Genomic DNA, 20,885 nt, shown 5'->3' with positions numbered 1-20,885 from the left:
TGTCAGAAAGCAGCTGTGGCTTCTATGTATCGAAGTGACCTACAGACATCCAAGGCTCTCTAAGGTGACAGTTACCTCCAAAGTGGGAAAAGGAGTCACAGAGGCTATGTACTTAGGTAGCTGCTGGTCTCTCAATGAGATCAAGATGCTATAGTTGATAAAAGCCTTTCTTGGTTGCAAGTCTTTTTTTTTGAGACGGAGTTTCACTCTTGTTACCCAGGCTGGAGTGCAATGGCGCGATCTCGGCTCACTGTAACCTCCACCTCCTGGGTTCAGGCAATTCTCCTGCCTCAGCCTCCTGAGTAGCTGGGATTACAGGCCATGCCCAGCTAATTTTTTATATTTTTAGTAGAGAGGGGTTTCACCATGTGGACCAGGATGGTCTCGATCTCTCGACCTCGTTATCCACCCGCCTTGGCCTCCCAAAGTGATGGGATTACAGGCGTGAGCCACTGCGCCCGGCCCTGGTTGTAAGTCTTATGGTCAGATTGATCACTATGCAGCTGTGATACTGATCACAGTTGTTCTTAGGCACCTTTGGAGTTTGAATTTACCCTACCTACATGGTCTAGGAACTTCCAAGCTGAGAAATTAACTCAATATTAGCTCCAAGTTTGTGATATTTCTAAAATACCTGGCAGAAAAACTGCAAAACCACTCTAGAGAGATACACCCTCCATCCTGGCTGCCAAGATTCAAGACAAAATTCTGTTAATGAAAGCTCACAGTCCCAAAGTATAAAACATATAAGGAAAAAATCTATTCATTAGGAGTGAGAATCAGAAGACGTAAATAACAGGACTATACCTAAATGAACTTTAGATTCTAGAGATATTCCAAATAAATATGTTTAAAATAATAAAAATTATAAAGGAGAAACGGAAAACAAAAGATTACAAAAAGTGAGGCCAGGAGCAGTAGCTCACACCTGTAATCCCAGCACTTTGGGAGGCCGAGGTGGCCAGATCACTTGAGGTCAGGAGTTAGAGACCAGCCTGGCCAACATGGTTAAATCCATCTCTACTAAAAATACAAAAATTAGCCAGGCATGATATGCATGCCTGTGGTCCCAGCTACTCAGGAAGCTGAGGCAGGAGAATGGCTTGAATCCGAGACACAGAGGTTCCAGTGAGCTGATATCGCACCATTGCACTCCAGCCTGGGCAACAGAGCGAAACTCTGTCTCAAAAAAAAAAAAAGAAAGAAAGAAAGAAAAAGTCAGAAAAAAAAAGACAGTCATTGAAATTAAAAATGAAGTGGATGGAATAAACATAATATTAGACTCCATTAAGGAAATAAAATAATGAACTAAAACACAGATCTGAAGAAATTACCTAGAGTTCAACACAGAAAGACAAAAATATGAAAGTGAGATTAAATAACAGGGAACGGAATAAAGATCTCTAACATATCTCTAATATGAGTAGTTGGAAAACAGACCACAAAAAATGGGAGAGAAAATATCTGAAGGTATTATGTAGACTTTTTTCAAAATTAATGGAAGACACAAAACTCATATTCCGGAAAAGTAATTAAAACTAAATATACACTTAAAGCATGGTAGTGAAATCTGGATAACACCAAAAAAAAAGATAAAAATATGAAAACCAGTTTCAGGGAAGATATTACCTAAAATAAATGATAAACTGATAGCAGACCCTTCAACAAAATAAAAGAAAGCAATGAAAATATTTTTTTTTTCTGACCAAGCCATTATTTAAGAAGAAAAAAAAGATGATTTACTTATCATAATGATTCTTTACTGAGAACACTAAACACACACATGCACACACACATGCACACACACAAAACGAGGAAATTGTATTTCAGGAAAAAGAAAACTGAATCCAGAAGTAGGGAGTAAAACATAAGCAGTGATGGTGAAAACTGCTACATATATAGGTAAACCTAAACACGAAATGTTATATAAAGTTGTAATTATAATGCTAATAACCACCATGACAACTACTTTTAGAGATGTAAAAATAAAGAAAGAAAATGCCAGAGGATAACAACACACAGGTAAGGTAGGAGAGAGTGTTAAATTATTCTAAAGTTTCTGTATTGTGGAGATGTTAACAACTTTAGACTCTGTTAAGTGAGGAATACATATGAGATAAAAACCTAAGAGTAAATCATATAGGAATAGAAGATAAAAAAAGAAAAAGGGAAAAAAGAGAAAAGAAAACAGGATTGGTACAATGGATGGTTAAAAAAAAAAGAAAAAAGAAGCAAAAAAAAAAAAACGCAGTAAATAGGATGTACAAAATAGAAAAAAATTCAAATGCTTCAAAAATCAGAGTAAACAGAAATGGGATTAAACTCACCAATTAAAAGGCAGATTCTCAAACTGGATATTAAGAAATTACACTTACACAAAATACATCTACCTACCTACCTACCTATCTACCTACCTACTTACCTGTCTATCTACTTATCTACCTAGGGTCCAGGTCTTGCTTTGTCACCCAGGCTGGAGGCAATGGTGCTATCATGGCTCACTATAATCTAGAACTCCTGGGCTCAAGCTATCCTTTTGTCTCAGCCTCCCAAGTAGCTAAGACTATAGGTGTGTGCTACCATGCTTAGCTAATTGTTTTACTTTTTGTAGAGATGGGGTCTCGCTATGTTGCCCAGGCTGGTCTTGAAATCCTGGGCTCAAGAGAGTCTACTACCTCAGCCTCCCAAAGTGTTAGGATTACAGGCATGAGCAACTGCTGCCTGGCCCTATATGTTATTTATGAGATGTATATACGACAAAAATAAAGACATAGGAAGCTGAAAGTAAACGGAAATAAAGAAGCAATACTAATAATAAGAAAGCTGGCATATATGGTTAGTAGTAGACAAAATAATACTCTAAGGCAAAAAGCCTCCTTATTATACCATAATAAGGAATAAAGTTAAAAAATAAAGACAGAACATAAAATCCAACATTTTTTTTCTTCTTTCTTTTTTTTTAAGAGATGGGGTCTCGCTATGTTGCCCAAGCTGGAGTGCAGTGGCAATACAGGCACGATCCCACTACTGATCAGCACGAGAGTTCTGACCTGCTCCGTTTCTGACCTAGGCCGGTTCACCCCTCCTTAGAAAACCTGGTGGTCCCCCTCTCCCAGGAGGTCACCATATTACTGAACTTACTGTGCACACTCGATTGGCATAGCACACTACAGACCAGAACTCATGGGCTCAAGCGATCCTCCCACTTCAGCCTCCCGAGTAGCTGGGACTACAGGCACATGCCACCACACCCGGTTCTTCTTTCTTTTTTTAAAGACAGGGTTTCACTATGTTGTCCAGGCTGGTCTTGAACTCCTGGGCTCAAGTAATCCTTCTGTTTTGTTTGGTTCCTTGAAGTAGCTAGGACTATAAGTATGTGCCACTACTCCTGGCTGTTTTTTTTTTGTTTGTTTGTTTTTTAATCGGAAAGATTTTGTTTGTTTTCTCTTTTTTTGAGATGGAGTCTTGCTCTGTCACCCAGGATGGAGTGCAGGGGTGCAATCTAGCTCACTGCAACCTCCGCGTCCCAGGTTCAAGCGATTCTGCCACCTCAGCCTCCTGAGTTGCTGGGACTCAGGTGCCATTACGGCTGGCTAATTTTTGTATTTTTTGGTAGAGATGGCATTTGCCATATTAGCCAGGCTGGTCTCACACTCCTGATCTCAAGTGATCCACCTGCCTTGGCCTCCCTAAGTGCTGGGATTGCCAGGTATGAGCCACCGTGCCCAGCCTGTTTTGTTTTTTGGTGTAATAAAATACACATAACAAAATTTGGTATTTTAACAATTTTTAAGAGTACAATTTAGTTGGCATTAAGCACATTTGCAATGTTGGGCAACCATTATCACCATCCATCTACACAACTCTTCATCTGAAAAAGTTTCAGTGAAACATTTTACCCATTCACTAGGAAGTTTAGAACACGACTTTCATAAGCCTGATTTGATGAACACATGGAGAACCCTACACTGAACAACTAGAAAATAGACACTCTTTTCAAGATCAAGTTACCAAAAAAATTAGGTTGGCCTCAGATGTCTCCATAGCTACATTTAACCCTAGAAGACTGTGGAGCTACAATTTTAAAAATCCCAAAGGAAAGAAAGCATGATCTAATATTGAAACGGTTGTTGAAATGTTTAGGCAATAAACTAGAATTTGCAATAACTCATCAGGGAATGTTGCTCTTATGAGTCTTTTTTGAGGACTCAACTAGAGGACAAGTTCTAGGCAATCAAAAGAGAAGTGAGACAAAGGGCAGTCAATGGATTTTTAATGAGCACTGGATCTAATAATTACAGGTCTAGAGCTGAAAACCAAAGTGAGAAGTAGGGTAATAGAGGAGAATGTAAATGTTATATGCAGTGACAAGACAGAAATGATACAACAAAGCCTGAAGGAAGGAGAAAGGGAAAAGGAGGTGGAAGGTAGAATAAGTAAGCTGGTTTTCTCATTTTTTTAATTGCTAGGGGTGGGTGGGGGAATGTCAAAGAATATCATTTAAAGCTAGCAAGTCATAGTATAAGCACATTCAAAGTATAATGGCAAACACTAAGACAATACAATCTACTAAAATCAGGTGCTAGAGGAGAGGAGAGGAAGGGAGGAGGAGCAAGAAATATACCAATTTCATGACTTCTCAAAGTGGGGATTAATAGATGCCATCTAAAGAAATAAATGATGAATAATAGAGTTAAAAGGCTAAAACTAAACTATAAGCTAGCACACACATGCACACACAAGGGAGGGAAGTAGGGGGATGAGTAAGGAAGGGAAAAAGGAGGAGTTTTTTTACAGGCTTTAAAATTGAAAGCCAAACATAAAGTAATACCACCAAAACCAAATATATCTGCATATTAATAAATATATAAATTTATCTATTAATATAAACCTTCCAGATGATATCACACAGTAAAACCTAATTTAAGATCTATTCAAGAGACACAACAGCAACAAAATACTTTTCTTTTTTTTGGAGACGGAGTTTCACTCTTGTTACCCAGGCTGGAGTGCAATGGCGCGATCTCGGCTCACTGCAACCTCCACCTCCTGGGTTCATGCAATTCTCCTCCCTCAGCCTCCCGAGTAGCTGGGACTACAGGCGTGTGTCACCATGCCCAGATAATTTTTGTATTTTTAGTAGAAACAGGGTTTACCGTGTTGACCAGGATGGTCTCGATCTCTTGACCTTGCGATCCACCCACCTCGGCAAAATACTTTTTTAAAAGTGGAAAATACAAAGTGGGCAAAAAAGGTACAGCAAGCAAATGTTAAAAAAAAAAAAGGAAGCAGGTATTGTGACTTTGGTATCAGTTAAGGTTGGTTTCAGTTCTCCCACCTCCTGAAAAAAGCCTTTGTTTTAAGAAAGTAGAAAAAAAGTGTGGAGAACAAATGTAAGGTAGTTACTAAATAATTATCTGTTCATTAATTCCAAGAAAATTTCTGGAAAATACATATGGAGCTATTAAGTTATGTGCTGGGGGTACTGAAAGAAATAATTTTTATTCTTTTCCTTGAATAATTCTGTAAAGTTTTAATTATTGCTAAGAATATGATTTTACTTTTCTATGAAAATTTAATCAATAAATAATAGATATTTCAGTGAAACTAAAATGATCAGAATGCATACTCTAAAATATAAACAGGCTGAGTGTGGAGGCTCACTCCTATAATCCCAGCACTTTGGAAGCCTGAGGTAAGAGGAATGCTTGAGCCCAGGAGTTTGAGACTAGCCTGGGCAACAGTAGATCTCTACTTAAAAAAAATTAAATGAATAAAATAAAATATGAATATTTCAGTTTTTCCTACATATTAGCAATTATATGTAATTATTCCATTTAAATACTTAGAATTTATAGAACTGCTCCTAAGAAATGTATACGTTAAATTTTCCAGAAAAGAAACTACTCTGTAGATTGAGAGGATTTTACTTTGTGTTCTTCAGACCTTTGCCAAAAGGTTCCATTTTGAAAAACCATATGACTGACTATAATGCCCCAATGATATTTGAATGTCCACATAACATAACATATCCTTATCAGTCTTCATCTGTAGCTATTGTATACAGTAGGAGTCAAACTATGGTGAGCTGGCCAAATGCAGCCTATCATCTTTTTTTGTAAATAAAGTTTTATTGGAACATGACACTTTTCAAGATGCTATTCTAGTTTTAGGTGACTATAAAAGATTTAGATAAATATAAGTTAGACATCTTTCATTGTTGATATGGTTTAGATCTGTGTCCTTGCCTAAATCTCATGTCAAACTGTTACCTCCAATATTGGAGGTTGGCCTGGTGGGAGGTGATTGGATCATGAAGGTGAAATTCTCATGAATGGTTTAGCACCATTCTCTTGGTGCTGTTTTGTGATAGCGAGTGAGTTCTCACAAGATCTGGTTGTTAACAAGTGTGAGGCACCTCTTTCCACCCCCTTGCTGCTCTGGCCATGTGATATGCCTGCTCCCTCTTTGCCTTCTGCCATGATTGTCAGCTTTCTGAGGCCTCCCTAGAGGTTGAGTAGATGCCTGCGTCATGGTTCTGTAGAACCATGAACCAATTAAAACTTTTTTCTTTCTAAATTAGCCAGTCTCAGGTATTTCTTTACAGCAATGCAAGAATGGACTAATACAGTTGTGATGCTCTAATATTCAAACAGCTGTTAATATTCAAATTTAAAAAAAAATTGCAAGTACCATATAAAGGAAATCTACTAACACTTCCCTATAAAATTTCCTAATAGTTGAGGGTTATCCATTAAAGTTAAGTACTATAAAATATTTTTAAGTATTCCTGCTCTTTAAAAGTGTCATAATATATTTTTATAGTTTCAAGTATAAATATAGTTAAACAAGTTAAAAAAATAAATAGTAATAAAAACAGTGAACAACTGTTAGTGTCAAATGCCACCTGATCTGGATCTGTGGAGGGCATTTACCTTCTGACAATTTATCTTTAAAGCAGTGGTTAGAACTAGCTTCCAAGTAATGGTATTTCATCACTTCTCATAATCTATCATAGTTTGCTGTGCACCATGCCTCCCAGGAAAGCAAGTTCGTTAATGTAAAGTTAACTTGTCAGCACTTGTGGGCAGACTCTGAGCTTTTACCTGGACTCAGAAGAATGTGACTTCATATTTATAGCTCTGACATGCATATGCTTTAAAGAAAAAAATCTCCTCTGGCTGAATTTGTGGATTTCGGCTCACACTGCTTTTTCTCTTTCTCCTCTGCCCCCAATAATGTATGGCTAAATAAGTAGCATAAATTAAACAAAAACCTTTATAGGTCTTTTTTTTTTTTTTTTTTGCAGGAGAGACAGGGTCTCATTCTGTTACCCAAGCTGGAGTATAGTGGCATGATCATGGCTCACTGCAATTTTGACCTTTTGGGCTCAAGCAATTCTCCCACCTCAGCCTCCTGAGTATCTGGGGCTACAGGTGCATGCCACCAAATTCAGCTAATTTTTTATTTTTTGTAGGGATGAGGTCTTGCTATTACCCAGGCTGGTCTCAAATTCCTGGGTTCAAGTGATCATCCTCCTGTCTCAGCCCCTGAAAGTGCTGGGATTTGAGGCATAAGCCACCACACCTGGCCTGTATGTTATGTTTTAATTCTCTTCTGAAGAATCAAATCAATATGATAATAATAATAATTTTCTATGTTACCCAAGTAAAATATTCAGGGGTCTAACTAGCACATCTGAATAAGATAGAATACTAAAAGTATCATAAAATCAAATTCACTTACTTGACATTTCTGACGCAACTGTCGTAGCTCTTTTATAACTGAGGAAAGAGCCGACTTTTTTTCAGATACTAGTGAATTCAGTTTTTTTACCTGTCATTTAAACAAAAAATATAACAACTAAAAAAAGAATTCAAAAGAAAAATACTATATACATAAAGATATTTAATTCAGTGTTAAATATAAGAGTAAAAAACTATAAACTACTTTAGTGCCAAACAATAGAGAAGTACTTTAGTAAATTCTGATTCCTCAGCAAGGTGGAATACTATACTACTTAATAATTCAAAATGTCAGTTCTCAAGACTGTAAATCATTACGGGAAAAATCTTTATAATCTCACATTGGATAAATAAAATAAATTTAAAAATTGCCTTATACAACTATAATCATGATGTATTATATAAAAATATATAATTATGTAGGCATATAAAATTACATAAATATAGATGGAGTGATATTCAAAATACTATAGTATGGTCCAAAGAGCATAAGTAATAATCCATCAGAATGGACACCAGTCAGAGAGATGAACAGGTCTTTTTTTTTTTTTTGAGACAGAGTCTTGCTTGGTTGCCCAGACTGAAGTGCAGTCTGCACTTCAGCTCACTGCAAACTCTGCTTCTCAGGTTCAAGTGATTCTCATGCCTCAGCCTCCTGAGTAGCAGGGACTACAGGCGTGTGACACCATGCCTGGGTAATTTTTGTATTTTTAGTAGAGATGGGGTTTCACCAAGTTGTCCAGACAGGTCTTGAACTCCTGACCTCAAGTGATCCACCTGCCTTGGCCACCCAAAGTGCTGGGATTATAGGTGTGAGCCACCATGCCCAGCCTGAATAGGGTCTTAAATGCTAACCTTTTTAGGAGTTAGATTGTGATGAAATCCAGAGGGTTCTGGGGGAATGACCAATATGGACAAGGCAACTGGAAAGGGGTACTCTGAGGGTTTGGAGCAGCCATTTACCAACAAGTAAGATAAGATTTCAACATTTTAATGCCTGGTGAAAGTGTACTAGTACATTCTGACTGAATACCAGTCCCGAAAATGGAAAGATACTAAGAATATACACAGAAATGAAATAATTCTATTAGGGTGGTATAATCTGGGAAATATTTTCCTTCTTAAATATTTCTTTAATGTTCTATAACTTTTGGACATAAAAAAAAACAGAAAATGTATAAACGATTAGAATTTGAACAATCTTACTAGAATGAAAAGATTTCAAAAGAGATTGATAAAGACATATGAGGCTGGGTGCAATGGCTCATGCCTGTAATCCGAGCGCTTTGGGAGGCCGAGGCAGGTGGAGCACCCAAGGTCGGGAGTTCAAGATCAGCCTAGCCAACATGGTGAAACCCCGTCTCTACTAAAAATACAAAAATTAGCCGGGAATGGTGGCACACACCTGTAGTCCCAGCTACTTGGGAGGCTGAGGCATGAGAATTACTTGAATCCCAGAGGTGGATGTTGTAGTAAGCCAAGTTTGCACCACTGCACTCTAGCTTGGGAAATAGAGTGAGACTCTGCCTCAAAGAAAAAGAGACAGATGAAAGAATATATTATAATGTGCAGAAATTAACAGTTGAATGTTTCACAGAATATAAAACAAACACAAAACACCTGCCTTCTAGCTACACAATAAAAGAAAATTTAAATAAACGTATAATCAATCACCATTTCAGACATGTCATCCAATGTTCGTCCTTTCATTTCATCAACTTCACTCTTGAGTGCAGATACTCTTTCTAGCTCTTCCTGGGTGTAACTATATCCAGATACGCCCCTTTTCTCCTCCATAGTTTCCTAAAAATAAAAAGCAAAAAGGCCACAAAACAACATCAAAATCTTGCTGGTTTCTATAAGAAATATATAAATTTCATACATAACAAAAAAAAAATGTAAATAGAATTAATTAGTTTAGAATCCTAAAGGACAATCTTCATTGACTTCAATTATTTCATTCAATTACATGCCTTTATATATATTATAAACCTACAGTATCTTCAGGTGCATAGGAAGTATTTCTAGTTGTAGACTTTATAATAATGTTATATATTTAGCACAGAACCTAAAACATAGGATACATTCAATAAACATTTGGTGAATGAATGAATGAATTCTCAAGTGATTAGCTGTACTTGCATTTGTTCACTCATCCAATATTTATTATATATTTAAATGTGCCAAGCACAGTTCTAGGTGCCAGATATACAGCAGTAGACAGAACAGGAAAAAAAAAATCCCTTCCCTCACAGAGCTTACTAGTAGTGGGATAAATAAGCAATATGTAAATAAGTAAATAAATGAACATAATATAACCACAGGTAGTTAGAGAGGGTGATCCTGAGAAGATGACATCTGAGCAAAGCCCTGTAGGAAGTGAGGGAATCAGCAAGTGCAAAAGCTGGGAGCAAACTTGGCCAGTTCAAGAAACAGTAAGGAGGTACAGTTAGAATAAGGTGGGGGTGAAGAAGGGATTACATGGGGCTCAGCTGGTTTGCTAGGTCTCAGTGTACATCTATTGTCCCCTTGCACTCTCAAAAAGTATCCTAGTTTAGATAATAAATTATCTTATTTTAAGCCGATAAAAGAGCTTTGTTTTATTTAAAATGAGATCGGAGGCTGCTGAAAGGTTCAGAGTAGAGCAATTTTAAAATGATCACTTTAATACCTGTGGTGAGATCAGACTAGGTAGAAGCAGGGAGGCCAATTAGAAGACCATCTCAATAGTTCAAATTAGAGAAAATGATAGCATGAATCAGGGTGGTGGTGATAGTAGTAATGAGAAGTGGTTCTGTATATATTCTGAAGGCAGATCCAACAAGATAATTGTGACAAATTAGATGTAGGGATGTGAAAGAAAGTAAAGGGCAAAGAATGAGTTCAAGGTTTCTGCCCTGAGAGACTAACAGGATGAAGCTTCTATTTGTTGAGATGAAGATCAGTTTGAGGAAGTGGTGCAGATCAGAAGTTTATTTTTAGACATGTTAAAAATTTGAAATATATATTAGATATCTAAATGGAGAGGTCAAGATGTTATATGTGCAAGACTGGAATTAGGCCAGGAGTGGTGGCTCGCACCTATAATCTCAGTACTTTGGGAGGCTGAGGTAGGTGGATCATGAGGTTAGGAGTTCAAGACCAGCCTGACCAACATGGTGAAACCCTGTCTCTACTAAAAATACAAAAATTAGCTGGGTGTGGTGGTGCACACCTGTAATCTAAGTTACTCAGGAGGCTTAGGCAGGAGAATCACTTGAACTTGGGAGGCAGAGGTTGCAGTGATCTGAGAGCATGCCATTGCACTCCAGTCTGGGCAACAGAGTGAGACTCCATCTCAAAAAAAAAAAAAAAAAAATGAAAAGAAGAAAAAGAAAACCCACAAAACCCATAAGAAACACATGGAAAATGGTGAAAATGTCCAACATGCATGTAGTTGGAGTGAAAGTAAAAGAGGACAGAATGAAATTATAGTAATAAATAAATAAATACTGGGCTGGGCACAGTGGTTCATGCCTATAATCCCAACATTAGGAGGCTGAGGCAGGTGGATCGTCTGCATCCAGGAGTTCAAGACAAGATTGGGAATCATGGCAAAACCCTGTCTCTACAAAAACGACCAAAAAAAAAAAAAAAAAAATCTGGGCGTGGTGGTTCGGGCCTGTAGTCCCAGATGCTTAGGAGGCTGAGGTGAGAGAGTCACCTGAGCCTGGGAAGTCGAGGCTGCAGTGAGCTGAGATCACACTACTGGACTCCAGCCTGGGAAACAGAGTGAGATCCTGTCATTAAAAATAAAAAAGAAAGAAGAAAGAAAGAACAAAAGAAAGAAGGAAGGAAGGAAGGAAAGAGAAAGAAAGAAAGGAAAGACATAAATAAATAAATAAATATTGGCTGAGAACTTTTCAAAAACAAAGACATCAAGCCACATATTCAAGAAGCTTTACAGACCCTAAGTCAGGTAAATAAAAAATAAAATCATACCTAGAAAAGTCATAGTAAAGCCACTGAACAACCAAACACAGAGAGAAGATCTTAAAAACAACTGAAGAATAACATACTCCCTTAAACAAAAAAGAAAACCAAGATGTACAGTTGATGTTACAAAATAAATAATGGAAGCCAGATGACAATGGGAATTAAATCTTTAAAGTGCTAAAGGAAAATAGCTGCCAACGAAAAAGTCAACATTCAGTAAAAATGTGCTTCAAAATGAAGGTAGAATACAGGTGTCTTAAGAAAAACAAAAACTGAGATTTCAGCAGACCTGAACTAAATTAAGTATTTCAGGTGAGCTCATTAGACAGAAACCAATAGAAGAATGATGATGAAGGAAGGAAAGAAAAACAATGAAAAGAGTAAACATGCAGATAATCTAGAATAATACTGAATATAATATCATGCAGTATTTAAATTATATCTAGGCTCAGGCACAGTGGCTCACACCTAGCACTCAGGGAGGCCAAGGTAGAAGGATTGCCTGAGTCCCTGAGTTTGAGACAAGCCTGGACAATATAGTGAGACTCCATCTCTAAAAATAAAAATACATACAAAAATTAGCTGGGTGTGGATACCTGTAGTCCCAGGTACTTGGGAGGCTGAGGTTGGAGGATCACTTGAGCCCAGGAGATTGAGGCTGCAGTGAGCTGTGATTGCACCAATACACTCCAGCCTGGGCAACAGAACAATACCCCTTCTCAAGAAAACTGTATTTAGAATTTAAAAAATATTATCAACAATAACACTAAATATGGGTATGAGGTAAACAAAGTTAAAGTGTTTTAGGTTCTTGCATTGCCCAGGACACAGCAAAAGTAAAAATTTAGCGAAGACTGTAATCAGTCAAGGGTGTATATCATAATCTTTGGCATAAGCACTAGAGTGCGATCACTCACTGGCTGAATGGAACTAAGGACTCTATCACTGGTGGCAGGTAGAGTATTGATAGTCCCAGGCATGTTGCAGCAATGCAGTTGCAAAGACTTTCACTTGTGGTGAATTGGGGAATACAGGTGGATGGGGATTGCAGCGGCCAAAAAAATGTATGGGACAGATTGCTTTCAAGAGAATCGGCTGAGAGGAACAGAGCTGATTGACATCCATAGCTGCTGCCCCTCTGGGTCCATCATTATGTTTGTACCAAACCTATGCTTCCCTGGAGCTGCTCTCAGCCAATGACTGAGCACAGTATTAGTATTATTAGTACTAATATTAGCAGTATTGGTGTTAGCCCAGTCCTGCCTGACAAGGGACTCCTCTAATAGGTGACTGGCTCAGGAACTCCCTTTCAACATGACCAAAACTTGCTCAGAGTTGTGTTGAAGTCTGAGGCTCTTTCTGCCCAATCTTCCCTTCCTTTGCCCTCTTCCTTCACAGGTGTCAGACTTGTATCAGAGCCTGAAGGCTTTCCCTGCCTCTTCCTGCTCCCTTCCCTTTATCCTTCACAAGTGTCTCCTTCAATAAATCTCTTGTATGTGTAATCCCATCTCAGTGTCTGCTTCTTGGAGGATCTGAACTGATACAAAGATGCACTAGATGGTGTAATGTTTTTGACTTTTGAGGAGAAATAGTAACTATAAGGACTATGGAATTGGGGTGGCTATCACTAACCTTCTCTGATGGTTGAAGAGATAAAATAACAGGCTCAAATCTATTAATTTGTAATTAAAAGCAAAGTGATGAAGTTATAGAATCTCCTTAAGGGCTTTAAAGAAATCCTTGTTTCCCATGGCAACAGGGCAGAGGGAACTGAAAACCAGGTGCAGGACTTAATTTTAAGATTGGCAAAACTCCAGAGACAGTTGAATTCTTAGTCTAGGCAAATATTCTATGCTGAGGTCAGGGCCCTGACAGAGAAGAAAAAGGGTGGAGTGTGGGATGGGGTATCTGGATAGACCCACTTGAGAACTTTGAATCCTCAGATTATCCTGTATCCTCTGGGCAGTGGCAAATGGCTCAGCTTGGATGCAAGACTGCAAGGACAAGGAGGTCTAGGGAAGAGGCTTATGGATGAACCTATGGGAGTAGGCACTAAGTATAAAGATCTTTTCATTACATTGAAATCAGAGAATGTCCACTGCAGAAGAGGCACTAAACAACCAAGTGGAAAGGATGATTTGGCCAGCAGATGTCAGCCAGCCTCTGTCACTGTCCCACACAGTGCTTAGAAATGGACTCATAAACAGAATGGCTTTGTTGGTAGAGATGGAGGTTACATATGAGCCAAATAGCATGGGCTCTCTCTCACCAGTGTTCATCTAGCTACTGCCAACATCAAAAGTCTCACCTGCCAGCAACAGACACCGATCCTGAGCTCTAGGTATGGAATCATCCCTTGAGGAAACCAACCCCCTATTTTGTGGCAATTTAATAACATCAGACCCTTTCTGCCTTGAAAAGGGTGAGATTTCATCCTTAATAGGACTGATCCATATTCTAGGTATAGGTTTGCCTTTCTTGCCCATTGTACTTCAGTCAGCATTACTATCCACGAGCTTAGAGCATTCAGTCTACTGATGTGCAATCTCACATAATATCACCTCAAACCAAGGGACACACTTTACAGCAAAGGAACTATGATGGTGTTCATATGATCATATAATTCAGCGATTTTATCATATACTACACTATCTGAAAAGCTGATGGCCTGAAAGAATAGTGGAACAGTGTCTTGAAGGCAAGGCCCCAGCTTGGAACTGATGGCCTGTGAAAATGAGTTCTACCATTAGGACACTGTACACCTTAAACCAATGCCCATGATATGGTGCTATGTTCTCAATAGAAAGCATAGGTCTCAGAACCATGAGATTAAAGTATAAGTGTCACCACTAACCATGATCCCCAATGATCCATTTTAGGGAATTATGCTTCCTATCCAGACAGCTGTGGGTATAGATGCTCTAATTGCCAGAGTGGGCATGCTTCCATCAGAAGGCACATTAAGAAGCCCTTGACACTTAATGTTCTGACTACCATCTGGTCACTTGGGCTCCTCATGTCAACAGACCAGCAGGCAAAGAAAGCAGGACATCATAAGGCTATACAGATGTTGCTATATAATAGGGATAGGAAGAAATACATCTGGGACTCAGATAATCCATTAGGGCATATCTTGGCACTCCCATGCCCAGTTTTAACTATAAATGGGCAAGTATAGCAGCATGGCCTGGTAAGGGAATGATTAGTGGAGTCTCACACTTTTCAAGGATGAGGAACTGGGTCATCCCACCAATTAAGTCATTTAAGCCAGAGGAGGTGCTAGCTGAGGTGAGGGAACTCTAGAATGGATAGTAAAGGAAGGAGATGTTGAGTATCAGTTATGTCCTTGGAAACAAATGTGGAAATCAGAGTTTCCATTTGTCACACTAATCTTTCTCCTATAAGTTTTCCTAGAAATTGTTACCAACCAGAATCCTATAGAAGCTATAGCTGGGTGGAGTAAATTTAACATGACAAATAAGTAGAACCTACTAGTTCAAGGGGTGAACTGTAGTAGATGTTGCTGGTGCCCCACTCAGACCTCATTTGCAAACTGTTATGAGTGCTGACTGCCAAATAGCTCATAGTTACCCCCTTCTCCAGAATGCCTTCAGCCAAATGGGAGCTGTCTCACCTAAAAGGTTACACTTGACCACAACCAAATGACTGACTGCCACGGGGTACAAAAGGCCATCCCCCTTGCATCAAGGTGGAATCAACTCTATGGTGCAATTTGTTCCAAAGTTGATCATGGGATCAGAATGAAGCCAACTCCAGTTGAGACCATGTCCTTTCTTGCTTGGCTTTTTTCTGCTGCCTCATCTGCTTGCCTTACTGCCCTCTTTCTGAGGGTACTCCCTCAATAAATCATTAGCACAAAGAATTCCCTTCTTGAGCTCGCTTCTAGGGACCCAACTTAAGAAAAAAATATAAAGCAAAAACTGATAGAACTAAAAAAAGCAGCAATGCAATAATTATAGTTAGATTTTTAACACACTTCTTTCAGTAACTGATGGAACAGGCAGACAAAAAAGCAACAGGGATATGGAAGATATGTATATCATAGCCAACACACTGACTGAATTGACATACATAAAATACTATTCACAACAACTGCAGAATATACATTCTTTTCATTGCACATGAAACAATTACCAAAACACTGGGCCATAATGCAAGACTACAAATTTCACAGGACTGAAATCAGAGTGTGCTCCCTGGTCACAATGGAAACAACCTAGAAATTCATAAGAAAACCCTCCAAATGTTTGATTTTAAGCCAAAAAGTCAAAGAAATCACAATGGAAATTAGAAAATATTTTGAAGTAAAAAATAATGCAGTTACTATTATCAGTTTTAAAGTTAGTGCTGTCAGAATCTACGTTGATTCACAATAAATTTTCAATCTTAAGTTCCCTAAAAGCAAATAATATTCATCAGCATGAGACAATATGAGACAGTACGTATTGCCAGTTAAAAGAAAACACAATTGGTTGACATTTCATTTATCTCTATCAGATTATTGCTAGCTGGTAAACCAGCACCCAGATGAAATAGTTTCCCCATTGGTGAAAGGAAAAAAAAAAGCCAAATGAAGAAAACCCTGAGGAACTGGCAGCCACAATAAGAATAACATTGCTGTTGGACTACTTTGGGTTTAACTCTTTTCAGACAACAAAGGCACAAACACATAAGAAATAAGCCTGGAGGCCGACTTCCACATAGCATTTCCCTGGATATTTCTTTCCAAAGCTTCTTGGAAGTCACTGCTTAGAAATTTCTGCCTAGCAGGCCATGATAAAAAAAAGATTTTACAGTCACTCATATTAACTAACCAAACGAAAAAAACCTACTTGGAATTCAACTTCTATTAACAACCCTAAAGACAGCACACACAAAAAAGCCAGCGCTTACTGCTACATTAAAAATAAATGAATCCACTTACATGACATCTCTGTAATTAATCAGAGAAAAGTAATACTTTTATGATTTCTCATAAAAACAATGACCTCAGTATAAAGCTGTAACCCATAAACCTCCTAGCATTTGTATTTATAGCAGCCCAAGATAATACCGTATTACCAGTTGTCGCTGAATATTTTCATGACGTTGCTTAAGAAGTTCTTCAGTCCTCTGCAAAAGACCGAATTCAGCTTTAAGTTCAGCTATTATCTGACGCTTCTTTTTGAAAACTGTACTCTTGCTTCGAAGTTTATTGACATATTGTTTGAACTGTAAAAAAAACACAATATGTAATCTAATGAGTAGAAAAGTAGTAGCTAAATATCATATATCTGTATAAACTCAAAAATTGTCTCTTCTCTACTTCACAACATGTGTCACACATATATAGTAACTTAGTTTTATTAGAAACTTGGAAAGACTAATTGCTGAATTAAAATATTTTGTGTTTTTAATTTTTTGACACATCTAAATATATGTATATATTATATATGTCTTATATGTACATATATGTGTATACATTGTATATATGTATAATATATGTATACATATAAAATATGCATATATATTCATATATATATATATATATATATAGATAAGGTCTTGCTTTGTTGCCCAGGCTGGAGTGCAGTGGTGCAATTGTGGCTCATTGCAGTCCTAACCTCCTGGGCTCAAGCAATTCTCCTGCCTCAGCCTCCTAAGTAGGAGGACCACAGGTGGTGCCAGACTAATTTTTGCATTTTTGTAAAGATAGGATTTCACTATGTTTCCCAGGCTGGTTTTGAACTCCTGGGCTCAAATGATCCACCCCCCTTGCCCTCCCAAAGTGCTAGGATTACAGGCATGAGTCATTGTGCCTAGCCTTAAATATTCTAAAAGCTATTCATTTTAGACTTTACAAATAAGGATTAGGAAAACAGAAACACAACCTTATAAAATTAAAAAGGTTTAAAAAGAAGAAGAAAAAGTAGGAAATAATGACCACAATCCTGGTTGTAGTTTTATCATGACATATCTCAAGTACTGTACTATTTTGGTAGCAGTCCATTGAACCGCTGGGATTAACATAGCCATAGAACCATCTGCATTTGCAGCTACTATTTATCACTTAAGAAATGTACTGTGACTATATATTGCTGTCAAGCATCTGAGACACTGAAATGGTACCCATCCCAAACGTTAAAAAGCTAAGAATATCCCAAGTTAGTGAAAACTCAGTTATCTAATTTATCTATTTACCTACTCATGATATCAAAATTATAACTAATAATGAAAAAAAGTTATAACTCTAATGGAAAGACCCCATTATTAAGTAATACCCACTAGAGTTTGAAGGAGCAAACAATGCAAGCATAATATTTTTTTTTTTTTTTTTTGAGACGGAGTTTCGCTCTTGCTACCCAGGCTGGAGTGCAATGGCGCGATCTCGGCTCACCGCAATCTCCGCCTCCTGGGTTCAGGCAATTCTCCTGCCTCAGCTTCCCGAGCAGCTGGGATTACAGGCACGCACCACCGTGCCCAGCTAATTTTTTGTAATTTTAGTAGAGACGGGGTTTCACCATGTTGACCAAGATGGTCTCGATCTGTTGACCTCGTGATCCACCCGCCTCGGCCTCCCAAAGTGCTGGGATTACAGGCTTGAGCCACCGCGCCCGGCCGCAAGCATAATATTTAAAGGAATTCAAGGCTGGGTGTGGTGGCTCATGCCTGTAATCCCCGCACTTTGGGAGACCCAGGCGGTTGGATCACTTGAGGTCAGGAGTTTGAAACCAGCCTGGCCAACATGGTGAAACCCCGTGTCTACTAACAATACAAAAATTAGCCAAGCGTGATGGTGCTCACCTGTAATCCCAGCTACTCAGGAGGCTGAGGCAGGAGAATCGCTTGAATCCAGAGGCAGAGGTTACAGTGGGCTGAGATCATACCACTGCACTCCAGCCTGGACAACAGAGCGAGACTCAGTCTCAATAAACAAACAAACAAACAAATAAAGCAATTAATTTGGTAAGTATTACTTGTTATCAATTATGTTTTAGGCACTGTGCCAGACACAGAGGATACAATGTAGAGTTGCTTAGAACAAGACACTCACAGGTCTTGCCCTCATCAAGCTTAAGGAGTAGTGGGGAAAACAAATGTTGAACTGAAGTTTAAAATGATGGCAAACACTACAAGAACTGAATAGGCCCTACAATTAAGTAACAGGAGTTTAACCTGGGTAGGGATGAAGACAGAAATGCAGGGGTTGGGAAGTAGAAGAGGTGGGATATGGCAAGCTTCTTGGAATAAGGTATATATAAGCCAAGACCGAAGAAGTAGGAGTGTGTTAGAGAAAGGAAGAAGAGGCAAGGAACTGCATTCTAGGAGGAGAGAACAGCATGTGCAAAGGTGCGGACTCAAGGTGAAAGTATAATCACGTGCTGTATAACAATGTTTCGGTCAATGATGGACTGCATTTATGATGGCAGTCTTATAAGATTACAACACCATGTATATATATTTTCTTGAGACAGAGTCTCACTCTGTCGCTGAGGCTGAAGTGCAATGGCATGATCTTGGTTCACTGCAACCTCCACCTCCCAGGTTCAAGCAATTCTCCTATTTCAGCTTCCTGAGTATCTGGGATTACGGGTGCCTGCCACCATGTCTGACTAATTTTTGTTAATTCTAGTAGAGATGGGGTTTCACCATGTTGGCCAGGCTGGTCTTGAACTCTTGGCCTCAAGTGATCCACCCACCTCTGCCTTCCAAAGTGGTGGGATTACAGGCGTCAGCCACTGTGCCCAGCCTGTAACACCATAATTTTACTTTACCTTTTCTAGTTTTAGATATGTTTAGATACACAAATACCTACCACTCTGTTTCAGTTGCCTACAGTATTTAGTATAGTAACATGCTGCACAGGTTTGTAGCCTAGGAGCAATAGGCTATGGTACACAGCCTAGTTGTGTGGTAGGCTCTGTCATGTTCACACAACAGCAAAACTGCCTAACAATGCATTTCTCTAAATGTATCCTTGTCATGAAGCAATGCATGACTGTATAGTATTCCTACAGTATTCCTCAATGTGAGAAGCAAACTCCAGAAGCAAATGTCAGAAATTTCTATTTCTGAAACAGAACATAATACTTAAAAAAAGCACTTTCTCTTATAGATTAAGAGTACTAGTAATTATCAGATTTTTGTACTATATAAAAAATTGTGATTGGGCAAGGTAGCTCACGTCTATAATCCCAGCACTTTGGGAGGCCGAGGTGAGGAACTGCTTGAGTCTAGGATCAAGATCAGCCTAGGCAACATGGTGAAACTACATCTCTACAAAAAAATCAAAAAATTAGCAGGATGTGGTGGCATGTGCCTGTGGTCCCAGCTACTTGAGAGGCTGAGGTGGGAGGAACACTAGAACCCAGGAGGTCAAGGTTGAACCCAGTGAGCTATAATCACACCACTTTACTCTGGCCTGGGTGACAAAGTGAGACCCTGTATCAAAAACATAAAATAATTTTCTCTGCTCTAATAATATTTTATTAGATACATTACAAAGAAAATGTCTATAGTAAGAACTTGGCCTACCATATTTAAACATATCACTCCACAACAAAGGGAAGTTTCCATATTACCTAATGTGAGATAATTCTTTAAGAATCTTAGCCTTTTTAATGCCCAGTGCATCTTAATGCTAATTTTGGAGGATAGTTAATAAATAATTTTATAAATAATAGAAGTAATGAACATATTGCTGAAATTTTGGAAAACAGAAAAAAGAAAAAATTCACTCAAAGCCACTAATCCAACACAAGCTCTATTATCATATTGGTATTCTTTTCTTTCTTTCTTTCTTTCTTTTTTTTTTTTTTTAGAGACAGGGTCTTGTTATGTTGCCCAGGCTGGACTGCAGTGGCTATTCACAGGCGTCATCCCACTACTGATCAGCACAAGAGTTCTGACCTGCTCCATTTCCGACCTGGGCTGGTTCACCCCTCCTTAGGCAACCTGGTGGTCCTCTGCTCCTGGGAGGTCACCATATTGATGCTGAACTTAGAACCAACACCTTATCAGCATAGCGCACTACAGCCCAGAACTCGTGGACTCAAGTGATCCTCTAGCCCCAGCCTCCTGAGGAGCTGGGACTACAGGCACATGCCACCCTGCCCAGCTTTTCTTTTTTCCTTCTTTTTTTTTTTTTGAGATGGTGTCTTGCCC

General features: G+C 38.6%; 1 protein-coding gene across 10 annotated transcripts in view; it reads right to left on the bottom strand.

The window, feature by feature from the left end:
• The window catches only part of IFT81 (intraflagellar transport 81), a 103,221-nt gene that overhangs the window by 22,694 nt on the left and 59,642 nt on the right, over nt 1–20,885 (bottom strand). For 8 of the 10 annotated variants that reach the window (XM_009004605.5, XM_078337249.1, XM_035257559.3 and 5 more), the window contains 3 exons: nt 16,803–16,952; nt 9,420–9,548; nt 7,747–7,836 (listed from right to left, as the gene is read on the bottom strand). In XM_009004605.5, coding sequence (XP_009002853.1) covers nt 7,747–7,836; nt 9,420–9,548; nt 16,803–16,952 — 369 coding nt within the window. The remainder of the gene's footprint in view (nt 1–7,746; nt 7,837–9,419; nt 9,549–16,802; nt 16,953–20,885) is intronic. The other 2 variants (XM_078337247.1, XM_078337246.1) reach the window with 1 other exon arrangement.

This window comes from Callithrix jacchus, chromosome 9 (genome assembly GCF_049354715.1).
Source record: "Callithrix jacchus isolate 240 chromosome 9, calJac240_pri, whole genome shotgun sequence".
In the NCBI taxonomy this organism is placed as follows: Eukaryota; Metazoa; Chordata; class Mammalia; order Primates; family Cebidae; genus Callithrix; species Callithrix jacchus.
This window is presented reverse-complemented; position numbering and strand designations above follow the sequence as displayed.